The following is a 23,901-nucleotide window of genomic DNA, read 5'->3' as shown; positions in this document are numbered from 1 at the left end:
GAAAGGAGGGTTGAAGGGTGGGGTAGTGGGTAAGGGTAAGCAGAAGCCCGCCTGAGCGACTGACAAGACCCACCTGTCCTCGGTGATGGTCTGCCACGCCTCCCAATGAGACGCAATGCGTCCTCCCACTGGGGTCTCGTGCGAGCACGGAGAACCCTCATTTTGCAGTCTTTTTTCAGTGGTGTTACCACCTGAACCTGAGGAGGAGGCTGAGGAGCGGGAGAAAAACCAAGTTTGTTGCTGCCTCTGGCGGTTATTACCCGAAGTGGTATCCACTCTACGAGATTTCCGGTCTAGAAAACCTCTAAACCCAGAAGAGGGCCGGCTTTACGACAACGGTCTCTGGGTCTTAAAAGGAGATTTAACCAGGACGGACAAGGACTTAGCTGTCTGGGTGCTGTCCTTCGTTTTGGTCAGCTCCACATCCGTTGCAGAATGGAAAAGCTCCTTACCGTCAAACGGAAGGTCCAACACCTAGTCCTGCACCTCCTTTGAGAATTTGGTGGCATGCAACCACGCCTGTCAGGAGGTATCAACGCCCAGCATAAAGCCCTGAGCCAAAGTGTCTACGTGATGAGCCGTGGCCTCCAGCAGATCCTGGGCCAGGCATCGGACAATCCCGCCTTAAAGTCTTCCAGCTTCTCGACCGGAATGAACTCCTCGAACCCCAACAGACCTTTCAACATCCTCATATTTGCCCCCGCTAACACCAGCTCTGCATTGGCCTGCCGGAGCTGCAAGGCCGAGTTAGCGAAAATCTTCCTCCCAAGGGAGTCGAGGAGCTTGTCCTCCTTCCCCAGACCCTGAGTAGCCATCGTAGAAGAGGATGCTTCAGGCCTGGACTGTAAAGTGGCCGCAGCGACCACTGTGGAGGAGGGGGGTAGACAAGACGATAGGGCCACCTCTTCCGAAGAATGCAGCCTGTATCGCGCGTCAATTTTCTTATTGACGAAAAGTCCAGAGTGTGGCTTTTCCCAGACCCTACGGACCTCGGCCAAAACATCCTTCTGCAAGAACAGGCCGGTACGCTCCAAAGGAGACAGGGTGAATGACCCAGAAAGTACACCCTCCTGCGAGCGGCTGCCTCGGGCACCGGAACATCCAAAAAGCACATCATGTCCAGTACCCAGTCATGAAAAGCTCTAATAGAGCGGGGCAGGTCCTCGTTGTCCGGATCGCCCTGCGCCGCATCCGACAGGTCAGGATCCTACTGAACCCTGTCAGGCACTGCCTTGTCCACAGGGGGCAATGGCGGAATGGTCGGGGGAGGCACCGTAGGCAAGGGAGGCGCCGGAGGAGCGGGTGGAGCCAGAGGCGCAGGTGGGCATATCTCCCTAAAAAGACCCTTGAAATATTCCCTCATGGGGTCGGTACGCATGAGCGTCTGAAATTTGCCGAAAAAAGCATCCTCCGGAGACGGTTTTGGAGCTACCGGAGGTGGCCTCTCATGAGGAGGATAATTCCAGGGATGCAAAGGGGAGGGTTGCCACACAGGCCCATCCCCCGAAGTGTCCACAAAAATCAAAAGTGCTGACCCCACAGGCAGCGAAACATTGTGCGGAAGGAGCATCCGAGCGTTCCAGTCGTAAACTGGGCGAAACGGATGCGCACAAGGAATTTTATGTTCACCCATAGAACCAAGCCCTACAGCTGAGGCAGATGGCGTAGTTGTAGGGGAAGCGCCCAAAATGGCTGCCGTGGTCGTGGCACGAATAGCCACCATTTTGCCATCACGTGAGGGGAACTGCGGCACGTGAGGAAGTGAGGCAGGGGTCCCCGTCGATGGATCAGGGGTCTTAACTTTAGCCTTTACGAAAGGAACCTCGGCCGAGCCGGTACTATGAGGCCTGGAATGTTTCTGCAACATACTAATAGCCAAATTAGCCTTCTCAGGAAGGACCTCAGCGCTGCCGGTAAAGAAAGAACTTTCCTTCTTTGCCCCCTCAACAGTTCTGGCATTGCCACAAGAGCGGGAACGGTGAGAAACAACTTTCACCGTTAAGGCCTTACCAGGCCTCTCAGAAATGTTGGTAGCTTTAGCCTCTGTACGAGGGACCTCGGACCCAGGTCCGGTAATAGCGTTACAAGCGCGGGCCTCGGAGTGTACTGTATCCACAGGCCCCCTACGGAGACCCTCGGAGAAAACTCTGGTACAATTATTAGGCCCAGAAGGCACCTCGGGGCAATCCCCGGTGACAGAGCGACTTACGATCCTCCCGGCTTGGGAAGAGCCCGGAAAGGTATCTCCTGGCCAGGGTGCTCTAAAAAGTAAAGGACTTACCGGGCGTTTCTTCTTTTCGTCGATAAAAGCTTGAAAATGCAAAGAAGGAGTACGTTGAAACACCTCCTCCCAGCGCTCCAACCGACGTGGTCTCGACCCAAACACTCGAGACAAAGATGATGGGGGTCTGCCCTCGCCAAGCGTCGGTGACACGATGAACAATCTGGAAAGTCTAGTTTGAACGACAGACAGACTAGTACATGATTGCTAGCGAGAGCCAGAGAGAAAAAAAGGAAAGAAAATCTTACGCGGATGCAAGTGCGTCCAGTCTGAACGAGCGGAGAAAAGGACTGATGGGTGATGCGTGGGGCGGAGTCGAGATGGGCGAGGTTACGGCAGGGTGCCGGGCCCCGCGCAGAAAGAGAGGAAGGACGAAAAATGTTGCAAAATTTTTGGATGCTTTTTACAAAGTGCTCAGGTCCCGTCCCACAGGACTGAGGAATGTCCCATAAGTATGGAGGAAAGGAGACGGGATGTAGGAGTATAACTTACTCCTACATGCTGTATCCATGACTCCATTTCATATTAATGGCAGATTCATAAGCATCTGTAATCATAGACTGATGTAAGAAAATTCTAGTTGAAAAATATTTCTAACCAAATAACTTTCTAAGTGCTGCTTGATCAAACATGCCGCCGGGCAGTAAAACTTACATTCAGGCCATCATGCTTACAGAAAGCCTGAGGGTGTACCTAGCAGATGCCTTTCAAATTCCTTTCATGGAAATGTGCCTTTTGCAAGCCAAATAAGCTACTTTGTCCTGCACCATTTGGGCATGCATTTCCTTGCAGGGCGCAAGCTTCCTACTCTTCAAAGATAAACAAACGACCTCTCTGGCAAAGGAATCTTTAGAGGTCGCAAAAGAGAAACCACCGTAGGGTTTCACACCTGTGGAAATCGTTTGTCTTTTCCAAATACAATTTAACAAATGTGAATGATCGCTTCTCACTGTTGTGCATATTTTAAATTGACCTAAAAAATGCCTTCTAATCAAAGGGTTTGAAATGAGGAAATCTTTGGCATATAAGGAAACATAAGGCTGGGTGGCCAAAAGTAAATCCTGCAGGACAGTCTTGTTCTCAATTACTTATTTCAATGCACCAGTAAGCAGAACCTGGTCCACCTACTGGGATACTGATATCTAGTGGATTATTTCCTTACAGCTTTTATTAGGGCCAAGATCTCATGAGAGAGCCCCAGATTGCCAAACACTCAGGTTCCATGAAGCGAGACTGATCAGAGGTGAAGAATCCTGCTCCCTACCTGAGAAAGTAGTCTGCCCATTACCAGATGCAGACAACATGGGGTCAGAGAAAGGTGCAACAGGTTTGAAAAGCAAAGTCTGTTGGACCATCGCGGATCAATGAGATCCAACAGCTTCAGCAGAGTTTCAGAATGACTGACAATAGGAGGAGTAGGGGAACCATACAAAACAGACCACTGCAGTAGAAGGGCATCTCCCTGCAACTTTTGACCTTTCCTCCCTGAGAAAGAAAGTCTGAGGAACCTTTTTCGCTAGTTTTGCTGGCAAAAACAGATCCACTCCTGCTGACCCCTCGGTGATAAACATCTGAGAGAGAACATCCTCTGACAATTCCTGCTTGTGTGGAGCCTGTGCTCTCCTTCTCAGCTTTTCTGCATGTTAGTTCAACTCTCTCACTAGGTGAGCCACAATCAGAAGAGAAGAATGTTGTAACTGAGAAAGCAGTTCCAAATCTGAATTGCCGAACCGCACAATACTGGCGATCTGGTGCCTCCCTGCAAATTAAATTAAAACGCAGCAGTAGTGTTTTCAATCAAAATCAGCCCCCTGTTGTCATGCATGATGGGGAGGGATGCCTTCAATGCAGAGATGGGCTTCAGCTCCAAAAAAGTGATATGAGCCTTCTGATCATTGACATTCCAGAGATGTGAAAAAAGATTGTGAACCTGGTCGTCGTTGAGAGTTGCCCTTAGACAGTGAGAGATTAATCCATTATGATCAGATGCATACATTTTGGAGGGCAGATGGGACCCCCCCCATTTCAGGATTAGAGGTATCCAACCGCGTATTAAATAAATCCTGTATCCCTGCAATGGACATTGGGATTACAGCGGTCTGTGGCCGATTTCCTGATCCCAATGTGCAGACAGGCATAGTTGAGTTCTTTAAGAGTACCACCCGAGCCTGCAAATGATTGACCATTGCGGTGCAGATTTGAAGTTCCTGAGTTCTTTGGCAAGTGAGAAAAACTTTCCCCACCTGCATGTCTCAAATAAAGCATATGCACTCGATCCTCTGTGCCGCCATAAAAAAAAATGTTTCATCATCCAGGACAGGCCCAGTGAGGCCCCTAAACGCATTGCAACATGAAATAAGAGCAGAACTGCCGCAAAGAAGCGGCATAGATAAGCCAAATGTCAAGATACAGGTAAATGTGGACCGTACTGACTCTAAGCACTGCCATGACCGTGGAGACTATCTTTGTCAACTACAGAGGGGCCAAAATGATGCCAAACTGGTGTCCCACGAAGTGGGGGAACTCTAGCCAGAGAAAGTCTCAGGAATGTATGACAGGACTGCCATATCGGAATGTGCATACAATCATCCTGACCATCTAGGGAAAATATCCACTAACCCTCCTTAAGAGCTAATCGATATTGTAATGGCTCAAACATGTTGTTCCTGTCCACTTGCCGATAAGTATTGAAAAGACAGAGATGCAAAACGGTCCTCAGACCCATCTTGACTTTCTTCGGAATCACAAAGAAGCGAGAGTAGGAGCGCTCTGAGATCTCTGCCAATGGAACACTCTCTATTCCTCTGAGTGAGAGATACTTGTAGATCACTTCTTGCTAATTCAATGAAAGATGTCATGAAAGGTGGCTTGAGCGTCCAATCTAAGCAGACCACCAAAAACAATCAAGCCTTTTATGATGTCCTCCCAAGATTGGTATTAAAGAGCTGTTCTGCCTACTACAGGACTATCAAAACACTGGGACATTAACATGTCAATTGATTGCTTAGGTCAGTTGAGGAGATGGGAGTGTTGGAAAGATCCTTGGTGTTTCTGCCACTTTCTTGGTGGAGCACTAAACAAATGTCCTCCCCCTGCACACAATTGAGCCTTGAAGCATCTAAATGCTGCAACATGTCGAATCCTGTCACTTTTCAGAGGACGACCTAGCGAAAGGCTTCGTGTTTGCCAAGTGGGCCTTGGCAGTCAGTGTTGGATGTTTCTTCTGTTAATACCTCAACCGTTGTTCGATGGAACAAATGGAGGTCTTCGAAAAGTAAACTCCTCACATTTTCCTGCACATCCTGTGTATGTTTAGTGCTCTACAGAAAAGCTTAAGTCTCAGGTCTCATCTTGGGCACATGACTAGCTGCAGTATCGAGATCAGCTGTAGCTGCCTCTAGCATGTTGTGGACAACATTTTTTGATTTTAGGAGACTTGTAACAAAACTATTCCATTTGTCAGGGGGGCTGGTCATCTGAAATCCCAAGGTTTCTTCCAAAGGCAAATGTCACATTCTGCCAAGACGGCCTCTGCATTTGCCCCTTTCATGTGTACTGCACTGTTCAGGTCTACTTTCAAGACCCAATTATTCAAGGCTTTCTCTTCGTTGCTCGATGCTGTAAGCGAGGCATAGCCCGATGTGCAGGATGAGCACAGTCTACCCCTAGCCAGAGCTGCCGATGATACCGTAGAGTGAGTGGTGGGATTCAAGACAAGACATGGCTTTTCTTCTGGTAGCAGTATGACCTTAACTATGAGTCTCTTGATAGTGCTAACTAGATAGGGAGACTCCCAAACTGTATGTGCCTTTTTGAGAAATTCTAGTTGGAAAATAATCCTCAATACTTCTTGCCTGGATGCAATAAACCAGGGCAGAACCTGTGATTCTAGAGGTAGGTTAAATTAAACTTATTGTAGAACCTTGTGTAGAAGGTACTGGGCACTGGTGGAGGAGAGGACCGATTATAGGTGATGGAGGCAGACATGGATGTAGAGATGGGCAGTACCCGAGCCACAGCAGGCTGAGGACTGGGAGGTTCGGTTATGACCTCTCTAACTGTACCCCTAAAGAAATCCCTCATTTGAGGGGAGGTTATAAACATGCCAAATCTAAACAGTGTAGATTTTTTGTGATGGGGGGTGGCGGGACTCGCCCTCTGTGCTGAAATCAGACTTTAGTGAGGCTTTATGTGTATGTACCTGTCCTCGCCAGCTCAGGCATTCTAATTAAGGAAGAATGAGAAAAGGTGGGGTCATATGGATCCCTGAGGGGAGAACTCAAGTCAGAGTATTCTGTTTGGTATGGTGAAGGCTATATCTTGCCTGGTTACTTGATGCCGACAAGAAAATGGTGATGTCTTCCTAAAGCATACAAAAGAGAGAAGTCTTAGCGGTGTCCTGAGAAGACTGGGGGTTCAGTGCACTACACCCAGCACTGTCGAAGTCTTACTTTTCTTTCCTTAAAAGTGGAAGATTCTCCTTTCTTAGAACCTTTTGCTGACTTGCAGTAGTGCGAATTAATACACAGAACCATGCTTGTTCATCCTGGAGCATGATGTGCCATGCTCCTTGGAGGGCCTATTGCCCCAACAAAACTCATCTGACGGGCTCATGTAGGTGAAAGTTGAGACCCCTAATGCCACTGTGGAATTGGGAGGGCCTATATGGAAGCACTTCGATTAGCCCTCTGCTTTTCAATAGATTAAGGAATAGCTACACTCCTGTTGGGACAGAACCCAGTGGAAGGTAGATTCTCCTCAGCCCAAAGACTGGCGATGGCGACTTGTGCTTTGCATCGGATTGAAATATCCAAAGATCCACTCCAAGAAGGTGACACACAGGAATGTTAACAGGAAAAGGGATGCTTGTGAAAACAAGTGCTTACTTACGTTGTTCTCCACGAATATCCCAATGGCCTGAAAAGGAACAAATGGAAAATGACCTGTTCTATTGCACCTTTCTCCAAAAGAATGAGAATCTCTTGTAGAAGAAGTGGATCTGGAACCAAGGTAGATCTGGCTTTCAGGAGGCAATCTGGGGGTTTCTTTAGGAATGGAAGGCAGTAAACATCTGTTACGGTTTATAGCATCCATGCATCCAAAGTTATGCTTCGCCAACTCCAGAGGCGATGATGTGACTGTCTGCTTCCTACCACAGACCTGTGGGTGAGGGAGTCATTTTGCAGCTCGACCTGCAGTTGAGGGTAACTCTGCGGGTGTTGCATTTGCAGTTCTACCTGCTCTGCCTCCACGAGGAGCTCTCCTCTGACACCTTTGTGAGAATGGCCTCTTCCTCTAGAGATGAAAGAATAGAAAGGAAAAGTATGTCCTCTCCACCCTTATCCTGAGGGTTGTGGTTGTCTGATCGCCACCCCTAAAGATTAAGCAGCTGCTCTTGAGGCATGGAGCTTCTCTAAGCTATTGTCAGGCTTTTTGCCAAAAAGAAAGGTTCCATCAAAAGTCATGTCCAGCAAATGTGCCTGGACATCTGCCAAAAAACCTGACTTTCTGAGCCATGACATGTGCCTGAGGACATTACTGGCTACCATGGATCTACTTGCAGAAACCACAGTATCCAGGCTGGACTGCAAAAAGCCTTCCCTTTCTTCTCCCTCTGGTATATGGTCTGCAACAAGGGCAGCTACACCCTAAAGGGTGCATGTGTATATTTTGCTAATGCACTTGTGGCATTGAACGATTTCAGTGCCATGCTTCCTGCACTAAACATTGTCTTACCCAAAGAGTCAACCTTCCTATTGTCCTCGTTAGCAGAAGTTGAAGGGTAAGCTGCAGACTTAGATGAAACTGTCGCCGCTTCAACAACCAAGCTCTGTGGTGCTGGATGCCTGTTAAGGAAAGGAGACTCTACAGAAGCTGTTCTGTACTACTCTGTTAAAAGTTTATTTACAGGGGTTATGGAATCTGGCTTCATTCAATTTTCCATAACTCTCACCCTTAGGGCAGCACGAAAAGGGAAAACAACCTTCTTAACTGAACCACTATCTAAAATATATGTAAGGCCATCAGTTTCCAAAGTAGCTGCAGGTTGCGACCACCCAGATATTCAGCAACTTTACATATCAACTATCTGTAAGAAGATTCAGCATACCCAGCCACCTCTGGGTTCCCAAAGTCCATTTCAGGAGATGTCTCTTAACTGCTGGTCTCTTTACGTGTCTCCACCACATTTACCATCTTAGATTCGGGAGAAATAAGCTCTTTTGGAACATTGGGTGCTCCAAACTCATATCCAAAAGCTTGATCCTCCTTATCTTCCTCAAAAATAGAACCCATAGACCTGAAGAAATCAGGCTGATGCAGGGGTTTGTACGACTTGGTCGGGTCAAACACTGGTTTTACAGCCTTCGGAGGCACAGAATGCTCCAATGGCGTCATAGGCACCGAGAGTTTCGATGACTTACCCGTAGCGGTCGGCGAATGAAGCGAATGTTTTGAATGCTTCGATGGGTTAAAATGGATTACATGCCTCGAAGGTTCAGGCGACAAACTCGACAGTTTAGCTACCTGTAATGAAGGCTTTGAGACCTGAGAAGAGGGCCTCAAGGGGATAGATACTGCCTTTTTCTTATGTGTCGATTAAGACTCCTTCGACTTCTGTGCGAGGAGCCTCTGTTCCCGGGCTCTTGGGCGTGTGAGAAGGAGACACATAAGACTCCCTTCTGTCTTCTCATACGCGCAGGGGTGGCTTGGCTTCCCTGATTCGGTGCACTCGCTCGGAGGAGCTTTGTGTTAGGTCTTGAAAACGACTGCCTACTTGTCTTTATGAAAGCGGTGGCCTTGTAATGGGAAACATTCCATTCCAAGATGGCGCAGTCATAGGAGCCGCTCTTCACGCGCGCATGACATCACAACGTCCAAGATAGCAGCCGCCACTGGTGTCACAGCATACAGGAATCACAGACCCATTAAAGCAGCTACAATCAGGTATTTGGTGCATCGAAACGCTCCTTAGTTGGTTGCTATACGCTCTGGTCCTTCTACGTCAAATCCGCCCTGGTTTCCCAGATCTCTTTTCGCTACTCCTGGCCTTCCCCTCTCCATGCCTGTGGCTCCCGGTGTTCCTGTTTATTCTTCTCTCGACTCAGAACTTATTGCTGCTGCCTTTGTGACGAAGCTTCCTCTAACAGCTTGTGTCTGGTGACACTCCAAGTCATTATCTTAGCTACACTGTTTCCACTGGTTGGCATCCTGATATTCATCTCTACCATTCTCCGACTTCATTCTGGAGTACATTTGCCAAAGGCTTTTTTTTTCCTGCAAAGGTTTTTCCTCCTGCTTACTGGGCTGTATTCCCAGAGAGGTCCCCAAGCCTTCTGTCTCAATCTAAGAGGTGAGGTGGCTTCTCGGGGAGACAGGCCTTATCTCTTCACTTCGCCTTCACAAAACACTTCACGTAAGGCCTGTCGCTAAGAGCTTGCCTTTGAAAAATGTCAAGCATTTTTATACGGAAATGTTCCCATTCCCAGGAAGTGGGGTTTTCTTAGGGAAAAACACTTTTTAAGTAGAGGAGGAAGAAGATGATGATGAGGAGGAGGATGATCTGTGACGTTGTTTTACTCTTCTTGTGAGAAGACGACAAGCATTGTGATCTCGAGCGTCTACGATGTCTCGGACGCTTTCTCTCGGGGGGATACATCCCTCGATTTGGAGGACGACTTTTTTTTGGATGGGGTAATGGATGGGGATTTGGGAGAGGGTGTTCCTGCGCGGTGTGCACAGTTTGTTTCTGTGTTCCTGTGGGACGGGTGGCCGCAGGATGCTCTTCTTGCTACTGCAGCAGGTAGCTCACCCAGACCCTGCTACGGCTGCCTAAAAGGTATTTTCTCTACTCGTTACTGCTTTGAATATAATGCCATCAAGTGTGTGTTCGCTCCAATCCAACTGAACAAAATGTTAAAACACCACTGGGGGCTTGGCAACCAGTACTTCTCTATGCCACATTGACACAAGTGAGGCTCTGGGGTGACCTAGCTATTGAGTTAATCGTAAGGACAAGGTCTTGTCCTTCTGTTAGTGGCAGTAGACGACAAATTGACTATTACAGCGGCAAACCCATCTTACTTTTTTCTCATTAAGTGGTCTTAGTATGCGGAATCCAGTCGTTACCCATGGATTGGGTCAACGCTTATCTGCCTCTCCAAATCTATATCTGTACCTCAGTGAAGGTGAGGTAACCAAAAAAGTAAAATTGGCATAACCTTTCAATCAGCAGTGTTGCCAGAGGTACGATAGAGACATCTAACTCAGCTTCCGGGGTGATGCACTTTGCTGTGGAAATTGTACTGTAACTTTGTGGTGCTATTCTGGAAGAGGTACAAAAGCAAGCAGGTGCACTCGCCGGTTGCAGGGCATGGCGATCCAGGCCCTGGCATACTAGCATCGGTACCCGAGGAAATTGTGGCTTTGGTACAAAGGGAAAAGAGCCATCTTGACACTAGCGGAGGGTTCCAACCCAGACCTCTCATCTTTATGACTACAAGCGAGGGGCGGCTGGCAAAACGAGAGAGGAAACGGGGCACCCTGGCTTTTAGTAAAACCCTTGTGGTGCCAGGCATATCTACCACTATGCCCGAGCCGCTAAACTCCACAACTATCGGAGCTCAACCATCTAAAATTAAGAAAACAAAAAAGAAAGCTACCAGACGTCAAAAGGCACCTGTGCAGGTCCGCTGGTACGTTGACCAGTTAGCTTATGAGAGACGATAATGTGAGATTTTCGGAGAAAAAAGCTAATAAAGAAGTCTCTCGGCTATCAACGGAGCTGGACCAGGGAACGGGCCCGTAAATCAGGATAGTCCCATTTCCACCACTAAATTAACATCTAACAAAGTGTCATCGGATCAGGAACTTATGAACCAGACCCACTTGTTCTGACTATTGATCGAGGGACAATGCCTTTTCAGAAAATTGGACTAACAGATCTAACCTAATGTATCTGTGTCAAAATGTTTTGCCTTTAAGAGCATTATCTTCATGTGATTTTAGTTTTGTTAAGACTGTGAAACACAATGGGGTTAATTTCGCACAACTGCATTACCCCCCCCCCCCCGAGGTGCCCCGACTCATTTGTAACCATTAGGCTGACATAGCAAACATAGGATTTGAAATTGACAGCCTGGCCCATGTATGCCAACAGCCATAGTGAAGTCCCTTCACCCCTGGGCATGCCAAAAGGGAGAAAGAACTGGTAATGACATCTGAAGCCCCTTTAGAAGATGCCCAGGGTTGGGAATGGCTCAACTGATTTTTAGGTAAACAACTATCAGAAAATAAATGAACTGGTACAATCGCTAGTTAGAATACCAGGGGCCATTAACACTTTTTGGGGGAAAAAAGGGTATTTTTGCATGTTAATGTAATACGGCATCTTATTCCTACAAAAAACATGGCTTACGTCCCCTATACAGTTAGAGGGGTATACATTGTTCCAAGAATTGGCTGAAAAAGAGCACTAAATGCAGACCGTAAGGAGGCTTAATTATCAGGATGAAGCCAACTTTCCATACACACAGCCTGAGACTCATCACTAATAATACAAAACGTTTTGGCCACTGTAGTTGGGCGCAGCTCTGGTGATGCTGCTGGTAAATGAGTGTATATATATATAACTGTGAAGATTAGCCATGCGTCACATTTCAATATAATTGTGAAGATTAACGAAGGTGGTCTCTGATCAAGGCATGCTACCCTGATCTGCCTGGGAAACACCCGGAGCACAGTATCAAGTATGCTTGGGTTGGACTTGCTCTTTATTCCTCTTGCAGATATTCACTACGTTCTCCAATCAGGTGAGCTCTGTAGCACTCTTAGCTCTCGGAAAGGGACAATGATACGATATAATTCAGCAATTCAAACCAATAATTCAAACCATAAACTACGACAGGAATACCTATCCACCAGCCATAAATGATTGCCCGGGACCTGGAAAATGTGCCCACTTGCACTTATAACCGAGCTTCAGCAATGGACTGACACTTTTCCATCATCATTCCTCACTCTGAATCAGGTGAGGAATCAGGCAAGGCAAGCTCCGGCAAGTGACATCGAGGTGCTGCTGCCCGTCATCAATACTCTAAAACACACACCAGATCAGGAACACTCTAACCCCCGCTGCATATAACACTGCCAGTTCAGACACACCCTTTACATCACAGCCTGATTTGTTGTTTGACCTTCGGGCTCACCGAGTACTGATCTTCATACCTAGGATGTACTCATATGTCCAATAGAACAGAACTTAAGTAAATGCACACTGAGAAGGTGGCATCAATAAGCAATAGGCCGATCCAACAAGACACAGGGATGACCATAGTGGCTGTTGCTGGTCCCTGGGTCCATTGCACACCAGTCATCGAATCCAGCTAGTACTCGTAAGTCCGATAGAACAGAACTGGATGCAACTGTACAAGAAGGTACCTTTCAATGAACAATGGCAGACTCAACGAGACACAGGGACGACCACAGACCTGCAATTCGCTTAACCCAATGAAGATTAGGAATAGGGCAACTCAACACCGATGACACTACCAAGCAGGGAAAGACAACCTCAAACCCAGTTAACAGAACAAACTCTGCGCTAGACTGAGAATCTCTCAGAGAAATATGCTCCGAATCTCTAGAATAGATACGGTCAAGCTCAACGGGCACCGGAAGGTAATCTGAAATAGGGCTCTACCACCAAATTGCAGACACTCTCACATACCCATATGCTCAGTCTCTCCTCTACACCAACAAACAATAGAATGCAGCTATACCCCTCAATCAATTTTGGCCTAGCTGCACACATACCTACACACCTCCATGAACACCTACCCCACTAAAATCGGCCTAGCTGCACACAATTTCATACACAAGCTCCACCACCGCCAGAATGCAAACTCATAGGTCAACCGCCTTGCTGCACACATTCTACTGACCTCACACAACCACTGCATCATGCCGAGCATTGGAATTCAGCTACACACCACGTAAACCGAACTGACTGCACACCTACTGAGTGCACCCAAGCACCATTTGGTACCCTGCTCTCTCCACTGACCTGGACTACGGTCCCCAGGGGTGTTCAACCTAAAGCGCTTTGAGATCATACCAATGGTATATAAGGCACTATACAAATGCACAATAACATAACATAAATGTGTATATCCCGCCTGATGCCCAGGACTTGGACTGCATTTGTGAGATACTGATTTGTTGCTTGTATCTTGGATATCTGTCCCGGACCATTAATTGGTTTTAATTGGGGGGGACCGGAATGCCGGGTGCAAAGACTCAGACCTGTGCGCTAACTATAGGAATGTAAAACCAAATAGTACAATGGTTAAAAAGCAGGGGAACTCTAAGGCTGCCCTGTGGGTGAATTTCTTTAACAAAAGAGATTTGATTATGTTTAATGGAAGAAACTTAGGAGATTGCCCAGGGCAAACAACGTGGTGTCTGGGAAGCAAGAAAACTACCCTTGATTACTTCAGAGCTAGTGGAGTCTCTCAAGGTGTGTGATACTGACTTTAGTGTCGACTCCATAAATGTGTTAGCACTGGCAATGCCAAATACCTCCCATAGGAGTAGAGGTGGAGGTGGGGTAGGTGTAGAAGTTAACTATGCAGGTAATTCCCTGCTGTGGACACACAGGAACATTGCACAGGCGACTTACAAAGCCAGGCAGATTTCCATTTGTGGCCCATCCTCCTTTAACAAGTTAACTGGTAATGAGATGGAAGGGTGATTAAGACAGCTGATAAGTGAAGTGAGGAAGTGGGCTTTGGGCCATGTGATTACTTCAGTAAAACACACGCATCCATTTAACATGGAGATCTGTGATGCAAAGCTTGTGCTGAGAAACAACATAAGGAAGGTAAAAGACTCCAGCGGCTCTTTGGGAGACAGGGAAATAGGACTAGGACGTTAAAACAAGCACATAGGCAGTGGCTGAAGAGGCACATGCTCTCTAATAAAACTGTACGGTGGCAACAGATGTTTGCCACACTCTGCAGAAGAGAGCCTTGGACGATATGGCAGATACATTCTGCTTCAAAGGTTAACAAAAGAAAAACTTAATTTACTTAGGGAACAAGGGTGGCTTGAGCACTTACAGGAACCGATGCGGATCCCAATAGCTTAGATCGCTGAAGGAGTGAAAAGGCACAGTTGGCCGTTAAGCATAAGCCTAAACGAGATCCATTTGGCCATACTTCGGTTAAAAAACTCTTGGGTCCCCGGGCTGAATGGGTTATCAAAGGTGTTTTTGAAGGCGGACCCAGGCCTTGGGTCTAAAATACTTAATGTGGTTTCGAAAAGATCTGCCAAGAAATGGTGATACCAAAGTACTGGCAAGAAGCAATATTACTCCCTGTCTATAAGAAAGGAGACGGGGAGCTAACTGCTCATTATAGACTGCTTTCCCTACAAGACGTGTCAGGTAAACTGTTTGCCACCTTTGTACTGGCCGCTCTACAGAAATGGGTAGCTGATAGAAACATCTTGGAGCCGACGCAAACAGGTTTTCGGCCAGGCTCTGCTACCACGCACAATATCAGGCTGATGGACAGACTGAAAAGGGAAGCAGCGTTAGAGGCAGTCCAGTTCTTTATCTGATCTACGTCGACTTTAGTGCAGCGTTTGATTCAGTTAATCGATCTATTTTGTGGCAGAAATTGAGAGGGCTGGATTTCCCAGACTGGCTGCTTACTATTTTGGTTGACCTTCATAATGACACAGGTGTGAGAGGTCGATTAGATGGGGCTGGTACACTATCAAAGATGGTGAGGCTGAACAGGGGGAGTCAAGCGAGGTTGTGTGCTGGCTCCTCTGTTTAACCTTTACCTGGCCGACCTACCAAAATTATTGAATACTATTGGCAATCGAGTGAGACTGGGGACCAGACCTGTATCTTGCACTCTCTACGCGGACGACCTGGTGCTCATGGACCGAAATGTTGCGGGAGATTAAAGCAAATTCCAGGCCTTCTTAGAGTATGCTCAGAGCAACGACTTGCTCAGGAATAGGAGTAAAACTAAAGCAATGGTTGTTGCAGGACACAAAAGAAATCAGGTTACCTTGGATACCCAAATCGGAATGATGAAGTACATAGAGCATTACCCTTCTTGGGATTTGAATTAAAGAAGAAAGGTTACTATAATAACATCAGAGAAAGTAAGCAAAGTAAAGCTTGCCAATTGCCTCAGCTGATTAATAGGTTTGCAATGCAATCAACAGACTTTTCTATTGAAGGAATCCTTAGGCTGGCAATACAACCAATTTTTTTGTCCAACGATTCTCTATGGGTTGGAGGCCCTAGACATGCAGGGCCTGTGGTGGCTGAATGTGCTGTAGGGCCACTTTTGGAGGACGATACTGAAACTGGCTCCCTCAACTCCTATGGCATATATTTGTTTGGAAGTAGGGTTGGTTTCCTTTGGTTGTCAGGTGTGGATATGCAAAGGGTTGCTATACACTGTTTGTTTATTCATTTTTAATGCGCACCAGACCCTGAGGTATGAGGGTGCAGAAAACAGGGTTGTAGGTGACTTGTTCGATATACAAAGGTCCTAATGCCTTTTTTTCGACACCAAAAGTGCCGGAAAAAAAGTTTTGAATGCTTTTTTTTAAATTTATTTTTATGGGGTGTCCCCGCCGACCCCCCGTTTTCTTTTTTTTTTTTAACTCTTTTTGTGCATACTAAAGTAAAAATATAAATAAATAAATAAATAAGCATTGGGAGAAAAAAATGTCGGTCCTTTTGTTTTCGAAAAAAGGGCATTCAATCCTTTTTTTTCGAAACTATGACTGGACACTGAAAACAGGAGGTTACATGAATATGTTCAGCTTATGGTTACATAGGTTACAGAAAGACGAATACAGCAGTTCCCAGCTCAAATACAGTGAGGGAGCAATAAACAAGATATTTAAATACAAAAAGGAGCAATCGGTCTTTCATTACAAAAGTACAGTGTTAAAAATAAAAGTACTAAAATGTGCAGTTGCTATATACAAACAGATCTATAGGCTAATGCGAAGATGCATGCAGAAGAGGGACCGGCACTAAGGGGTGGATTAGTGGTCATTTTCTCTGAGCCATTTGGTGGTGGTGTATCTGAAGTTGAGAAAGGTTTGGTCAGCCCACAAAGAGGGGGGTAGGAAGTTCCAAAGCTGAGCTGCTTTGACTCAGAAGATGCTTCCCCCCTGCTATTGTCAATTTAAACCTAGGTACGACTACGCAATAGGAATTAGCAATCCTGGTGGGTCGGCCCACAAGGTAGCAAGGGGCAGCATTAAGGCATTTATGTGTTAGCGAGACAGTTTGGAGCCGGATTTTGTCACTGATGGTCAGCCATTTGTTCTGTCTCCTTGTCTCTGAGATATGTTCTCTTCTGGTGATGCCCTGTGCCATTCGCAGAGCGTTCTGTAGAATTGCGATCTTGATGACTACGTGCTTGCTAGCCACCAAGTACAGGGAGTTACAATGGTCCAACTTGGACAAAATTAGGGCTTGGGCCAGTGTTGTGCAAATATCCTTGGAAAGAAAGGGTGTACGAGCTCTGATCAGCTTGCAGGTGTATGCAGAGGCCGAGGCCATGGCATTAGCCTATTTAGCAAAGGTGAGGGTGGAGTCTAGGTAGAAACCTAGAGTTTTTACCTCTTTAACAACTTTGATAAGGTTGCCATCGATGTTAAAAGAGGTATATTTGGGCCAGAGTTTATTGAGGTTAAATGCAGTACCTAGAATGAGGAGCTCAGTTTTGTCATCATAGACCGTTGGCGGCCACCCATGCTTGGATGAGATAGCTTTTATTTACTATGGCCTTATTTACATTAAATCTCCAACACAAACCCTGCCCATTACTTGACATGTTGGCAGACAGTTACGACTCAGAGCCTCTGTGCCCTACCGACGTTTGCGCAACTAAATAAAGAATGTTTCACATGTATTGAGTGTACCCCAGATTTTGAGAGGGATACCAGCTACGACATATGAAAAGTATGTTTAAGAACAGGGTTGAACGTTGGGACTGGATCAATAACTACAAACATTTGTATCAGTTACAGAATTATAAAGATGTGGGTTGTGTAACTCACACCCATCTTAAAACACAACCATACTTATTACGCAGTCCCAGTCCCGTTGTGCATGACTGAATACTTCGGTGACGTATAAATCAATTGCCATTGCTAGTAACACAAGGTGTATACACTAAAATGTCTATTGAAAACAGAAACTGTCGTATATATAGATCGCAAGATAAGTTACAGATAGCTTGGCATGTGTTTACTGAATGCAACAAACTGGGACATGTGCATGTTGGGTCAATTTGTGAGCCAATATTACTCCATTAAGACATTATGTGAACCTTTTAGTGAAAATGATTGTTTTATTGTATTAACTTAATATTGTATTGTATTTAGAGATAGGAAGCGCAAGCTTAGAGGAGACATGAGGTATATAAGAAATGGCCCTGACCCCAAAAAGGTTATAGCTCTCAAAATAAGAAAGCTGAAGACTACTTACCAAGTATGGTTAAAAATACATAAAAATACAAGGAAGGTAGAGAGGTGGCAACATACAGTTAGAACATTATGTGGCAAGAACACTCGTAAAATCTGGTCCATACTGGGGAAAGTAAAAGGGAAAACTTTATCCAGCATGGTTAATCCTATAGGGTGTGATAAATGGATCTCCTTTTTGGAAATGAGAAATACGGGGCGCAGCTGTGGGATTTATATTCCCACGGCTAGCAAACCCCCTATTCCTCCATTCTCTGTCTCTGTGGAGGATCTACAAATTAGAATTAAGTCATTAAATACCTCACGAGCCCCAGGGCCAAATTGCCTCTCTAATATGGTGCTGAGGAATAATCCCCTTTTTTGGGCAAACCTTTTGAAAATATTGTTTGATAAGGTACTGCATGAAGGTAGTATACCGACATCTTGGCAGGCAGCCATCATCATACCCGTTTTCAAGAAAGGTAGTAGGTCCGATCCTACGAACTACCGGCTCTTATCTATGCTGGATTGTTCTGGGAAACTGTTTGCAGGACTTATTTTGAAAGAATTGTTAACATGGGTAGAGAATGCTGGGATATTAGACCAATTCCAAAGCGGCTTTCGAGCAGGCTATTCTACTTCCAACAATATATTTATTATGAATACTCTGAGAAACAAGGCTCTGTCCCGTTCAAATCCCCCTCTATACGCACTATATATAGATTTTAAGGCAGCTTTTGACTCGGTCAATCGCTCCCTCTTATGGAACAAACTGAGGAATTTGGGCTGCCCTGAATCTCTATTGTATTACTTGGAGCTATTACATTCTAACAATACTGTTCAAGTTAGGTTAGACAATCTGGGTTTGGTGACCAAACCCATCCCCCAGAGTCGAGGAGTAAAGCAAGGATGTGTTACAGCCCCAACATTATACAATCTGTTTATTTCAGATATACCCAAATGTCTTCTAGGGATTAATAACTGTCCCCCTAAAATAGGTTCCTGCCACTGCCCTCTCCTAGCTTATGCACACGACTTGGTGATCATGGATCACACTTTTAGTGGTATCCTGAGATCAGCCAATCAGTTGTGGCGCTATGCAGAAAGCAATGAACTAGTCATTAACAATAGTAAAACCAAGCTGTTGTTATATACTGCTGGTAGAGTGGCTAGACCGAGAATGATGATGGGACTGATCGAAATTGAATACACGCATATGTATAGATATCTGGGGGTAGAATTTGATAGCAAAGGAAACTATTTCACTTGCATCCAGGAGCGTAGAACAAAAGCTGCTCAACTCACAGCCTTAGTCTACAAATTCACACGAGAACAGTGTGGATTCTCAATTTGGGCAGCACGTCAGCTATATATTCAATGTTTGGCTCCTATGGTGACGTATGGTTTAGACCCACTGATAAATATGAACCTAGGGTGGCTTCAACTGGCAGAGGGTAAGTTTTGGAGAAAAATTCTCGGCCTTCCACAGTGTATCCCCATGGCAATTATTAGACTTGAGCTAGGAATCTTCTCCCTTAGAGCCATGGTTTTAAGGAAGAGGATGGAATTCCATATCAGACTCAATAATAAACCAACAAATAATCTACTTTTGATGATTAAGGAAGATTGTGTGGCTGGTAGACAGGCTAAATTAGAAAGCCAGATTCGGTCTTTGACTGAAGAAATCAGCTGGTCACCAGAACGGGGTCGGGAAAATGATGTTCTGACTACCAGCATGCGCAATCGCCTCAACCTGTGGGATTGGCAGAATAATTTTAATCATCTTAGTAGCCTGAAAAGCTATAGCTTCATACTATTTGTGCTATACACCTATGGAAAGGCACAACTCTATCTAAATCTGTGCCCATCAGAACATCACAGGCGGTTTATTCTATTAATGCGCCTCAATCACTTACCGATCCTGTCTACTCAGGGCCCTGAGTTGGGGCTAAGTTTAGCAGAAAAATATTGCATGATTTGTGATCTCCCTACCGAGCCAGAGACGGCTCGTCATGTGTTGACGAGTTGCTGCAGGATGAGAACAGAGTACATAAAGCATCTTGGCGAGTTTGTTCATAATATAGACTATATGGGTCAGGCAGATTTCTGGAAGCAGTGTGTTAACACCTATAATTCTAAATTGCATTTAGCACTCTTTCAGGTTTGGCGAGTGGCAGCTGCTCTCATGAATTCAAACCTAAGGGGGTCCTTCCCCGATAAGTAATGATACTCTTGCTGTGCAAGTATGAAATGTTTTATTTTAATTATGAATATGAATAGGGTGTCTCTCTCTCTCTTCTCTTAGGCTTTGTCCTGAATCCATACACAAATTAATTATCTATTAACCGTATTAAGGATTTTATTAAGATTTGGAATTTTATTGTATTCTTGCACCTTAGATATCTGATGTAAATATGTGTAAAGTTTTTTTTACATTTGTTTAAAACTGTATCACATTAATAAATAAAAAAATAAAAAAAATTGTATTAACTGTATTTATATTCATACTTGTATTTGATTTCTATTAGATATATGAAATTTTAATTGCAACTTGTAACTCGCGTTTTAGAGATTAAGGACAAATATTTAATAATTATTAAATGTTATATTTTAAAGAATTACATTGACATTTTTAGTTTTCATTGTTAAGTTTTAATGTTTTGTAAAAGTTGTTATGAACTAAAACAAATAATTAAATGATAATAATTTGTTTTGCTATTTCTTGGTGGTGCCATACAGGTTAATTACTCGACAGATGGTTGAAAGATGGTTGAAAGATGTTCGAAGGTAGGTGCTACCTGAAAAGAAAGTACTACAAATAAACACAGAACCCAAGGAGGAAGAGAATACATCACTCAACTGGAGGCAATTACTAAAAGAACTCACATCACCATACGGCAAACCAACATAAAGTTGCTACAGAGCAGTGATAGATTTTGATTTCACTCTGGCAACAAAAAGTGATCTGCGTCTCTTTGTATTTATCAGGAACTCGGACTGTGGCTGAAGGATAGTGATTAAATGAGGGCATTGTAATGTTAAATATAAGTGATGCCAAAAGACGGGTTGTGAATCTAAAGTAATACTATTGTGAAAATCTGGACATTAAGTAGGCCTCGAATGGACAAATTCCGATTCTCTAACCACATGCTATGGTTTATTTCTTTGCATTTACTATAATGACAATACACAAAAAAAAAATTGTGGCACCGATTCTGCGGATACAAACTTATTCAAGTAGGACTTGCACAGGAGCAGTTTGGGAGAAAATCTAGCAGACGACAAAGCTTCTCTTGACTTTTTTTTTTTTTTTTTTTTTTTTTTTTTTTTAGGGGCGAGGCAAACGACCTCGTAAAATTGGATGCGAACCCTGCGACTCAAGCTCCATTCCACAACTCCGGTATAATGAGAGAAACTATGCCATCAGCCTTTTCAATGCATTTGCATGTTGGATCAGCTTGTGTGGTGGGACAAGCATGTGGAGGACACGGAATTGGAAAGCAACTATCTGTTTTGTACTAAACCTGGAAGTGTGGAGCGTTGTGCACTTTAATTCTATTGGTAATGAAAAAACAATACCAGTCAGAGGCAATTATTTGGCTGTAAATTTTGATCGAAATACAAACGTGGGCTGTTCATACAAATAGAGATCTGAGTTGAGCGCTTGCTTAGAAGAAACGGCACATTTGTTATAACACATTTTCATCCGATTTATTTAAACAATCAAACAAAAGTTGCATTCACTAGCATTTCATTACCTTGGGCTTGGACTGCAAAACAACTCCTGTTGGCTACCCAGCAGCTTGCACGTTCCTACTGTAGAAAGGGAAACTGTACATGTACACATTTTGAATTTCGCCAAAAGTGTTGGCATGAAATTCTCTTCCTGATGGGAACACTAGGTAACTTCACAAAGAAGAAATGAGGAAATCATTAAAGATAAGATACCCTGGGTGAATATCGCACCTGTCTCTGCAAACATGAAGGCTTTTGTGATAACAAAGCAGCTACCCTGTGTGTCAAGATAGGTTTTCAAAACTCATCTGGGTGTCCTATTAAATTTAAAGGAAGTGGTTGTGCATTTGCCATTGCCAAAAGTAAGGTCAGGTTGTCTCAATGCCATTTTATGAGATTGCAAGCAAATTATGTAATCTCTGTGTAGCCAATTTCTCAAGAACACTGTAGAGATAAGGCCTTGGCCCCCGAAACATCTAGTGCGGAAGTATGCAACCTATGATTCTCCAGGTGTTTTAGACAACCACAACAATCATAGTCAATGTTGAGGGATCAGTGAAGTCATAGTGCAAAACATCCGGAGTGCCGCAAGTTGAAGACTCCCAATAGAGCTCTAGAAAATCCCCAAACCCCATCACTAAAGTATAAAGTATAGGAATACTGAACTGATCAATGCAGTTTTTGTAAAACTTTCACTCTGTCCTCCCCCACTGACGCCACCAAAATACTCAAGAAATGCACATTACCTTTGGCTTCCATTGCGCATGAATCCAGAGGGGCAGTCCGGCATGCATTCGCCCTTGTGGATCACAAAGCGCTCATACTCGGTCTCGCTAGTAGGGACTCTGCTGCAGAACTCTCGCGTTACACAACGTCCTCCCTCAAACGTGTAGGTTTGGGGTGGGCAGTTGACCATGCAGCGGCCATCATATGAAAAGTGCCGGCATGCAACACAGGCTGTGTCGTTGTCGGGGGTGCTGCAGGTGCCCAGGCACTCTGGATGGCAGCACTGCTTCTGGGCCGTGCATGCCCGCTTACCGCACACATGAGGGCACACTGAAAGAAAAAGAAAATTCCATTAAGAGCCAAAACGGACACATTCACTGTACTGACCGAATGCTTCAGATGTTAATTTCTTGTTTAATTTTTTACTTTTAATTGTCTTATGGTTTATTTTGTAAAGGTTAGATAATAACAATTACACAATCGTTAACAAAGTTTTAAGAACAATACAGAAATTTAAGGGGTAAAACATGATAAAACAGTGAATGCATGTATACATATAGATACAAAAGAGAAAAACAGTTTACTGAACTACAATTAACATCATGGACCACTAGAATAAAATCTCATTAAATCTCCTTTGTTGAGGGTAAAAATAACAAAAAATAATTGTCAACCTCCAATATTTACTACGAGTTCAGGGCTCTTAAATAGCTGGTGACCGCTAGGACCAGAGAGGTTGTGCGGCCTGCCAAACGGAAATGCCAAACAAAATGTGTCATGGGTATCCAGGGCCAACAGTGCGGCAAATCTCGTAAAGTATACCTCACATTTGCCAGAGAGTGCATATTAACAAATGTTCAAGCGTCTCAACCATAGACTATTGCAAAAACTTCATGAGGTAATTGATGTTGATAATAGATTGTAACAGGTCTGTAACTCCCTGGCTGGGATAGGATTCCATATAAATCTGATAAATAGTCGTCATCCTGAGGGATGGGGATAGTCAGATAGGGAGCAGTCACCCCAGCGGCTTTAAAATGGATTCTTAGATGTACAAGGATTCATAGGAGTGAAGAGAATCGAGTGATAATGGCCAAACCTGCCTAAATAAGTTCTTCTTTACATTAACTGGATTTTCAATTCAAAATTCCCAAACAAACGTCTGAGAACGCACATAAGAATTGTCCCCCCCCTTAACGCAATGATCTTTTTCAGGTCAGTGTACAAGCAAGAGACTGTCGTTTAACTCAATATCTTACAATACAGTGACAAATATCTCCATTGTGCACGACTCTTTACAGTAAAGACCTAGTTTATATCTCACAGCGACCTCCGGAATACAATTTGGAACATGCAAAATTCTCCTCCATAATTTTCTCTCAATAATGGGGAGAAACTCCGAAACCCAGCACAGAAAGATCTCAATGCTGTATAGGAGTTTTTGTACGATTTTCTGCTCATAAAATGTGATAAAGGGCAGGAGAGACAATTTACCATACTTGGAACCCATAGTAGTTCGTTGGGTCTAACCAGAGACCTTTTTTGTCGATCGGTACAATGTGAGCAGTTGACCATGTTCATGGAAGGTGTTGGTTTCTGCTATGTTCTTAAACAAAATGGTCAGGATGGTGGCCCAGGTGTTAAAATCTTCTTTAAAA

General features: G+C 44.6%; 1 protein-coding gene across 1 annotated transcript in view; it reads right to left on the bottom strand.

The window, feature by feature from the left end:
* Positions 1 to 23,901, bottom strand: part of IGF1R (insulin like growth factor 1 receptor) — a 1,701,728-nt gene that overhangs the window by 915,048 nt on the left and 762,779 nt on the right. Inside the window, exon 4 of the mRNA XM_069625053.1 lies at positions 22,264 to 22,573. Coding sequence (XP_069481154.1) covers positions 22,264 to 22,573 — 310 coding nt within the window. The remainder of the gene's footprint in view (positions 1 to 22,263; positions 22,574 to 23,901) is intronic.

Source organism: Ambystoma mexicanum, chromosome 11 (genome assembly GCF_040938575.1).
Source record: "Ambystoma mexicanum isolate Mex_15411 chromosome 11, UKY_AmexF1_1, whole genome shotgun sequence".
In the NCBI taxonomy this organism is placed as follows: domain Eukaryota; kingdom Metazoa; phylum Chordata; class Amphibia; order Caudata; family Ambystomatidae; genus Ambystoma; species Ambystoma mexicanum.
This window is presented reverse-complemented; position numbering and strand designations above follow the sequence as displayed.